Below are 9,463 nucleotides of genomic sequence, written 5' to 3'. Positions count from 1 at the left end.
CCCTCCTTGTATTCTTTAACTTTCTAAAATGGGAAACAGAAGAAGGAGTCACGCGGGGAGTGCTCATCCTCCTCGAAGGCTCAGACTGGGGTCTCTAAATGTGTGTGAATGTAAGCAAGATGTGAAAAAAAGGAGAGATAGGTAGTATGTTCGAGGAAAGGAACCTGGATGTTTTGGCTCTGAGTGAAACGAAGCTCAAGGGTAAAGGGGAAGAGTGGTTTGGGAATGTCTTGGGAGTAAAGTCAGGGGTTAGTGAGAGGACAAGAGCAACGGAAGGAGTAGCAGTACTCCTGAAACAGGAGTTGTGGGAGTATGTGATAGAATGTAAGAAAATAAATTCTCGATTGATATGGGTAAAAATGAAAGTTGATGGAGAGAGATGGGTGATTATTGGTTCATATGCACCTGGGCATTAGAAGAAAGATCATGAGAGGCAAGTGTTTTGGGAGCAGCTGAATGAGTGAGTTAGTGGTTTTGATGCACGAGACCGGGTTATAGTGATGGGTGATTTGAATGCAAAGGTGAGTAATGTGGCAGTTGAGGGAATAATTGGTATACATGGCGTGTTCAGTGTTGTAAATGGAAATGGTGAAGAGCTTGTAGATTTATGTGCTGAAAAAGGACTGATGATTGGGAATACCTGGTTTAAAAAGCGAGATATACATAAGTATACGTATGTAAGTAGGAGAGATGGCCAGAGAGCGTTTTTGGATCACGTGTTAATTGACAGGCGCGCGAAAGAGAGACTTTTGGATGTTAATGTGCTGAGAGGTGCAACTGGAGGGATGTCTGATCATTATCTTGTGGAGGCTAAGGTGAAGATTTGTATTGGTTTTCAGAAAAGAAGAGTGAATGTTGGGGTGAAGAGGGCGGTGAGAGTAAGTGAGCTTGGGAAGGAGACTTGTGTGAGGAAGTACCAGGAGAGACTGAGTACAGAATGGAAAAAGGTGAGAACAATGGAAGTAAGGGGAGTGGGGGATGAATGGGATGTATTTAGGGAATCAGTGATGGATTGCGCAAAAGATGCTTCTGGCATGAGAAGAGTGGGAGGTGGGTTGATTAGAAAGGGTAGTGAGTGGTGAGATGAAGAAGTAAGATTATTAGTGAAAGAGAAGAGAGAGGCATTTGGACGATTTTTGCAGGGAAAAAATGCAAATGAGTGGGAGATGTATAAAAGAAAGAGACAGGAGGTCAAGAGAAAGGTGCAAGAGGTGAAAAAGAGGGGAAATGAGAGTTGGGGTGAGAGAGTATCATTAAATTTTAGGGAGAATAAAAAGATGTTCTGGAAGGAGGTAAATAAAGTGCGTAAGACAAGGGAGCAAATGGGAACTTCAGTGAAGGGCGCAAATGGGGAGGTGATAACAAGTAGTGGTGATGTGAGAAGGAGATGGAGTGAGTATTTTGAAGGTTTGTTGAATGTGTTTGATGATAGAGTGGCAGATATAGGGTGTTTTGGTCGAGGTGATGTGCAAAGTGAGAGGGTTAGGGAAAATAATTTGGTAAACAGAGAAGAGGTAGTAAAAGCTTTGCGGAAGATGAAAGCCGGCAAGGCAGCAGGTTTGGATGGTATTGCAGTGGAATTTATCAAAAAAGGGGGTGACTGTATTATTGACTGGTTGGTAAGGTTATTTAATATATGTATGACTGATGGTGAGGTGCCTGAGGATCGGCGGAATGCGTGCATAGTGCCATTGTACAAAGGCAAAGGGGATAAGAGTGAGTGCTCAAATTACAGAGGTATAAGTTTGTTGAGTATTCCTGGTAAATTATATGGGAGGGTATTGATTGAGAGGGTGAAGGCATGTACAGAGCATCAGATTGGGGAAGAGCAGTGTGGTTTCAGAAGTGGTAGAGGATGTGTGGATCAGGTGTTTGCTTTGAAGAATGTATGTGAGAAATACTTAGAAAAGCAAATGGATTTGTATGTAGCATTTATGGATCTGGAGAAGGCATATGATAGAGTTGATAGAGATGCTTTGTGGAAGGTATTAAGAATATATGGTGTGGGAGGCAAGTTGTTAGAAGCAGTGAAAAGTTTTTATCGAGGATGTGAGGCATGTGTACGTGTAGGAAGAGAGGAAAGTGATTGGTTCTCAGTGAATATAGGTTTGCGGCAGGGGTGTGTGAAGTCTCCATGGTTGTTTAATTTGTTTCTGGATGGGGTTGTTAGGGAGGTGAATGCAAGAGTTTTGGAAAGAGGGGCAAGTATGAAGTCTGTTGGGGATGAGAGAGCTCGGGAAGTGAGTCAGTTGTTGTTCGCTGATGATACAGCGCTGGTGGCTGATTCATGTGAGAAACTGCAGAAGCTGGTGACTGAGTTTGGTAAAGTGTGTGAAAGAAGAAAGTTAAGAGTAAATGTGAATAAGAGCAAGGTTATTAGGGACAGTAGAATTGAGGGTCAAGTCAATTTGGAGGTAAGTTTGAATGGAGAAAAACTGGAGGAAGTAAAGTGTTTTAGATATCTGGGAGTGGATCTGGCAGCGGATGGAACCATGGAAGCGGAAGTGGATCATAGGGTGGGGGAGGGGGCGAAATTCCTGGGAGACTTGAAGAATGTGTGGAAGTCGAGAACATTATCTCGGAAAGCAAAAATGGGTATGCTTGAAGGAATAGTGGTTCCAACAATGTTGTATGGTTGCGAGGCGTGGACTATGGATAGAGTTGTGCGCAGGAGGATGGATGTGCTGGAAAGGAGATGTTTGAGGACAATGTGTGGTGTGAGGTGGTTTGATCGAGTAAGTAACGTAAGGGTAAAAGAGATGTGTGGAAATAAAAAGAGCGTGGTTGAGAGAGCAGAAGAGGGTGTTTTGAAATGGTTTGGTCACATGGAGAGAATGAGTGAGGAAAGATTGACCAAGAGGATATATGTGTCGGAGGTGGAGGGAACGAGGAGAAGAGGGAGACCAAATTGGAGGTGGAAAGATGGAGTGAAAAAGATTTTGTGTGATCGGGGCCTGAACATGCAGGAGGGTGAAAGGAGGGCAAAGAATAGAGTGAATTGGAGCGATATGGTATACCGGGGTTGACGTGTTGTCAGTGGATTGAATCAAGGCATGTGTATGGGGGTGGGTTGGGCCATTTCTTTCGTCTGTTTCCTTGCGCTACCTCGCAAACGCGGGAGACAGCGACAAAGCAAAAAAAAAAAAAAAAAAAAAAAAAATATATATATATATATATATATATATATATATATATATATATATATATATATATATATATATATATATATATATATATATATATATATATATATATAAATATATATATATTTTTTTTTTTCTTTTTTTTTTTATACCTCGTCGCTGTCTCCCGCGTTTGCGAGGTAGCGCAAGGAAACAGACGAAAGAAATGGCCCAACCCCCCCCCATACACATGTACATACATACGTCCACACACGCAAATATACATACCTACACAGCTTTCCATGGTTTACCCCGGACGCTTCACATGCCTTGATTCAATCCACTGACAGCACGTCAACCCCTGTATACCACATCGCTCCAATTCACTCTATTCCTTGCCCTCCTTTCACCCTCCTGCATGTTCAGGCCCCGATCACACAAAATCCTTTTCACTCCATCTTTCCACCTCCAATTTGGTCTCCCTCTTCTCCTCGTTCCCTCCACCTCCGACACATATATCCTCTTGGTCAATCTTTCCTCACTCATTCTCTCCATGTGCCCAAACCACTTCAAAACACCTTCTTCTGCTCTCTCAACCACGCTCTTTTTATTTCCACACATCTCTCTTACCCTTACGTTACTTACTCGATCAAACCACCTCACACCACACATTGTCCTCAAACATCTCATTTCCAGCACATCCATCCTCCTGCGCACAACTCTATCCATAGCCCACGCCTCGCAACCATACAACATTGTTGGAACCACTATTCCTTCAAACATACCCATTTTTGCTTTCCGGGATAATGTTCTCGACTTCCACACATTTTTCAAGGCTCCCAAAATTTTTGCCCCCTCCCCCACCCTATGATCCACTTCCGCTTCCATGGTTCCATCCGCTGACAGATCCACTCCCAGATATCTAAAACACTTCACTTCCTCCAGTTTTTCTCCATTCAAACTCACCTCCCAATTGACTTGACCCTCAACCCTACTGTACCTAATAACCTTGCTCTTATTCACATTTACTCTTAACTTTCTTCTTCCACACACTTTACCAAACTCCGTCACCAGCTTCTGCAGTTTCTCACATGAATCCGCCACCAGCGCTGTATCATCAGCGAACAACAACTGACTCACTTCCCAAGCTCTCTCATCCCCAATAGACTTCATACTTGCCCCTCTTTCCAAGACTCTTGCATTTACCTCCCTAACAACCCCATCCATAAACAAATTAAACAACCATGGAGACATCACACACCCCTGCCGCAAACCTACATTCACTGAGAACCAATCACTTTCCTCTCTTCCTACACGTACACATGCCTTACATCCTCGATATATATATATATATATATATATATATATATATATATATATATATATATATATATATATATATATATATATATATATATATATATATATATATATTTCCATTCACTGGCTTTGAGAAAGCATAACGGAATCTAATTCAGTCTGAAGCTTTAAGCTCTGTATCGAATAAGAAAATGAACCACCTAGCCATATTTACGTCCAGACCTATAGCTCGAACTGTACTCAAGTTGAACCATATCAAGCTGGATCCGAACCAGGCCTCATGAGACATTCACATCCTAAGCTTCACATCTGGTTCGAAGATGGAATCTCTTAGTATTTGAGTCGGCAGAAATTAGAAATTTTACCCTGGGGATAGGGGATGAAGAATACTTCCCACGTATTCCCTGCGTGTCGTAGAAGGCGACTAAAAGGGGAGGGAGCAGGAGGCTGGAAATCCTCCCCTCTCGTTTTTTTTTTTCCTTTTTTTAATTTTCCAAAAGAAGGAACAGAGGGGGGCCAGGTGAGGATATTCCACAAAGGCCCAGTCCTCTGTTCTTAACGCTACCTCGCTAATGCGGGAAATGGCGGATAGTTTAAAAGAAAGAAAATATATATATATATATATATATATATATATATATATATATATATATATATATATATATATATATATATATATATATATATATATATATATATATAGAGAGAGAGAGAGAGAGAGAGAGAGAGAGAGATGTGTGGAAATAAAAAGAGCGTGGTTGAGAGAGCAGAAGAGGGTGTTTTGAAGTGGTTTGGGCACATGGAGAGAATGAGTGAGGAAAGATTGACCAAGAGGATATATGTGTCGGAGGTGGAGGGAACGAGGAGAAGAGGGAGACCAAATTGGAGGTGGAAAGATGGAGTGAAAAAGATTTTGTGTGATCGGGGCCTGAACATGCAGGAGGGTGAAAGGAGGGCAAGGAATAGAGTGAATTGGAGCGATGTGGTATACCGGGGTTGACGTGCTGTCAGTGGATTGAATCAAGGCATGTGAAGCGTCTGGGGTAAACCATGGAAAGCTGTGTAGGTATGTATATTTGCGTGTGTGGACGTATGTATATACATGTGTATGGGGGGGGGGGGCCATTTCTTTCGTCTGTTTCCTTGCGCTACCTCGCAAACGCGGGAGACCGCGACAAAGTATAATAAAAAAAAAAAATATAATATATATATATATATATATATATATATATATATATATATATATATATATATATATATATATATATATATATATATATATGAAGAAAAAACAGCGCTTTTGTATAGCTGTAAGAGTCGTATTTTAGTATTCACGTATGCCAGTGCTTGAATATGGGGCCAAGCACTCAGCCGAATCCCTGCTGGTCCTCCCTTCTGCCTGTCCGACTGCTTCCTTTCACCACGCGAAAAGAAACACGTTTGTGGATCTAAACATTGCACAGTAGCTGCGCGAAGGTAGAAGAGAGGCGTATGTCGGTCGCGGTCCAAAAAAAGTGAGAGTAACGGGAGAGAAGCCACGGACGTGCCGTCGGAGTGCGGTTCGCCCTCAATTAACGGCAGTAAAAACATAACCAGTCCGCTTTTTATAAGAAGAAAAAAAAAAGGGGTAGTGACCTTGGTCAGTCGCTGTATAGTGGCGCGGCCCTAATCACATATCACCAGAAACTTAGTAAATCCCTGAGATTTGATGCTGGCTGTCTGATATGCGAATCTTGCTTCCACTCTGACGGAAACATTGCAAATGTTTTCGTGATTGTCGAAGCTATTGTTTATTCTAAAGCAAATAAGCTTAGAACCTTCAAATAACTTATTTGCTTGTTTTCAGCTATATTCTAATTGCTGAGACGTCTACTTGAGTGAAATGGGAATTATTAGTATTCAGGTTCATCATTCTCAGTGAGAGAGACTTCATCGTCACCTTGCGTTTTCCAGGCTATGGTCCTTGTTGTGGCTATTGTGGTAGTGGCTGACAAGCTGCCCGATCATTTGCCCGTTGCCATCCTCCACTGCCAATAGGTCAACCCCGACGCAGACTGGTAACCACAGCTCCGACTCTAAACCCACGAATCTGCATCCTTTCCAGTTCTCCGGTTCTGAGGGTCCTAAAGGCGGTTTCAACGTGGCTGATTCTGGATGATCAGTTAATCTGTTATCTTTGCTGTCCATCTCCTGTTGTGCTGCCATATGGTATAATTTACGTCCAGATATCTGTCTGTACCTGCCAACCTCATCAATGTTTAATTTTCTCCTTAGCTACAGCTAGGAGGACGGCATTGTTGCGTCAGTTCACTTAGTGGCCGACGAGAACGGTTACCAACCCCAGTCTGACATGCTGCCGGAGGCCCTATCTTTCCTCCCACCCCATCCGACCAGATCACCTTTGGTGAGGAAGAGAGAAAAATAAGGCCGAGAAAGACTACAATAAGTAAAAAAGAGTGTCTCGCTTAATGCTATTGGTCACTTCTCAGGATACACAAATTGGTTCACTCTGCAAGTTGTACTATTCCTTCTCACATGTCCTTATATTCATGTGTGCAGGGTGTTTACCTTTCATAATGTCATCGACACTGTAAATAAACTGTGACAGTTAGAATAACGTTTTCTTTTCACGTTTTCTGAGTCCTGCTTCAAGCGACCCCACCATCTGAGCCCTGCTTCAAGCGACTCCACCCTCTGAGTCCTGCTACAAGCGACCCCGCCCTCTGAGTCTTGCTTGAGCAAACCCGTCCTCCGAGTCCTGCTTCCGCAACCCTGCCCTTTGAGTCTTACTTTATACCTGCTCTCTGAATCCTGCCTCAGCAAACTCGCCTCTGTGTCGTTCGCCCTGATTATTATTCTTTCATCTGAAAATCCTGATTGATATTTGCCTCATCCACAGTGCCTATACATACATTAGAGAGGCCTTGATATTCATGTACATAATCTGGAGAGTACGTCAGGAACAGCGTTATCCGGATGTGTTTGACTTTATGATTGACAAGTTGTTTTTCACTTGTTCACAGTTTATGAGCATAGTTCTTTATGTCATGACACACCAGCATAACAGGCACCATCCCTACTGTCATGGTATGACACACCAGCATGACAAGCACCAAATCTGCTTCACGTCATAATACAATAACATGACAGGCATCACCCTTACTGTCACATCATGACACATATGCATGACAAGCACCACTCCTACTATCACTTCATGACACACATGCATGGCAAGCACTATCTCAACTGTCAAGTCGTGACACATCAGTACCACCATGAAGCCTACCATCACTTGACGCACCACCGTCACAAGACGACACAACAACATCATCTGCCAACACCTTAGGGAACATTATCATAAGAAACATCAATCCTGCTGCCATCTCCCGACACAATACAAGCACGACGTGTGTCTTATCTTCACGTCACAACAATCTCATGTCACATCACAACATGTATCGCACCTGTCATCACCTCATTACAAAGCAACATGATCACAGCTGCAAAGGTATGCGTAACCACGCGCCTACTTACACCGTCATGATATACATATTAAAGGTACAGTTCACTGACCTGTAAGCTTATTCAAATCATTATATCGTTTGAGCTGGATCGTAGGTACTAAATGTTTACATTTTCGTTGTCGGAAGGAAGATCAAAGCATGTTCTAAATACAGTTGAAAATATAATGTTGACACTTTCAAAATTTTTCTTACATATCAGTTTTTCACCATTATAAGTTCAGTCATATGAAATAAACATTATTAGCTTGGGACCAAGCAGTCAATGAAGAAATTCTTCTGATGTAGTATATAACGTCAGGCGACTCAAGCTATCCCGTGATTATCATTTCCTGGTTAAGATGATTATTGTCTCCTAATTTTGAAAATGTATCATGAAACAGCTTTTGAATATCCTGAATATTTATTTACAGATAGTGCCTACATATACAGTTTAACAAATATAACAACACTAACACAATGACAGACATGAATCAAAAAATAGGTTACGTAAGTCAGGTTTAGAGGATATGATGAGGTTAAGTTAATCGTTATGTCTACTTATCGTCCTCCTCCTCAGCCTCGCGCTTACTTTCTTCCTCAGCGAAGGCGATCTGGTCGAGGACGAACTGGGGGATGGGGTGGGGGAAGGCTGGGGCCACGGGCAGCAGGTCGGACTGGGGTTGGAAGCCGTTATCATCGGCCACAAACTGGACTGACGCTACACTGCCGTCCTCCTGGGGATAGCTGGGGAGAAAATTAAACATTGATGAGATTGGCAGATACATGTATCATGTAATATGTTCACATAGCGTGAGTTCTAGTATAGCAAGGAAGACAAAGATGACAGGTGAACTGACCTCCAGGAGCCGGCCATGTTGGAACCGCCCTCAGGGCCCTCATGACCGGAGAACTGGAACTGGATGCCGTTTTCGGCCTCAAAGTCGGAGCTGTGGGCACCGAACTCGTCCGGGTTAACCTGTTCGCTGCGGAGGATGGCAATGTGTGGGGGAACGCTCTCCTCCGAGTCCTCTGCCACAGCCACAGCAACCAAGACCAGGATCACAGCCTGCAATAAATCAAACGTCAGTTCCTCGTGTGGCAGTAGAACAAATATAGCACAGAACAATGTCGCCGAGTATGTCAGAGGTTTCATCTTACGAAATATTCAGTTAGACCGAGCAGCGTATGCCTCCTGCCACTTCCGGAACTGTTACTCACGAGCTTCATGTTGTACGGTTGTGGTAGTGAGTGTGAGGATCTGTGTGTCAGGCCGCCTTATATACCAGGCAGTGAGGGGTCCACTCGAGGTCACCATATGGGTTGACCTTGCGGTCGGTTTGACCTCGACGGTTGTAAACAGGTTCCCACTCTCCTATGGTCTACAGGAGGAGTTTTTCTCAGCATACGCCTCTCTGGTGTATTTTATGGTAGCTTCACTTTCTGACATCGATATGAACGCCTCAGCCTCCGTTCACTGACGCTAAAGCTGAGTCATTTAGTATCTGGATCACAAATTCT

The 9,463-nt window shown here is 43.1% G+C and overlaps 1 protein-coding gene across 2 annotated transcripts in view; it reads right to left on the bottom strand.

The window, feature by feature from the left end:
- LOC139750677 (cuticle protein AMP4-like) overlaps positions 1-9,255 on the bottom strand; it is a 177,885-nt gene extending 168,630 nt beyond the window's left edge. The window contains exons 1-3 of one of the 2 annotated variants that reach the window (XM_071665353.1): positions 9,164-9,255; positions 8,803-9,011; positions 8,348-8,689 (exon numbers count right to left, since the gene is read on the bottom strand). In XM_071665353.1, coding sequence (XP_071521454.1) covers positions 8,500-8,689; positions 8,803-9,011; positions 9,164-9,172 — 408 coding nt within the window. In that variant the 5' untranslated portion in view covers positions 9,173-9,255 and the 3' untranslated portion in view covers positions 8,348-8,499. Of the gene's footprint in view, positions 1-8,347; positions 8,690-8,802; positions 9,012-9,163 lie in introns of those variants that run through there. The other variant, XM_071665354.1, reaches the window with a different exon arrangement.
- Between the last annotated feature and the right edge of the window lie 208 nt (positions 9,256-9,463).

The sequence above is a fragment of the Panulirus ornatus genome, chromosome 10 (assembly GCF_036320965.1).
Source record: "Panulirus ornatus isolate Po-2019 chromosome 10, ASM3632096v1, whole genome shotgun sequence".
Lineage (NCBI taxonomy): Eukaryota > Metazoa > Arthropoda > Malacostraca > Decapoda > Palinuridae > Panulirus > Panulirus ornatus.
The sequence above is the reverse complement of the archived record's forward strand: the minus strand, read 5'-3'. Positions and strand labels throughout refer to the sequence as shown.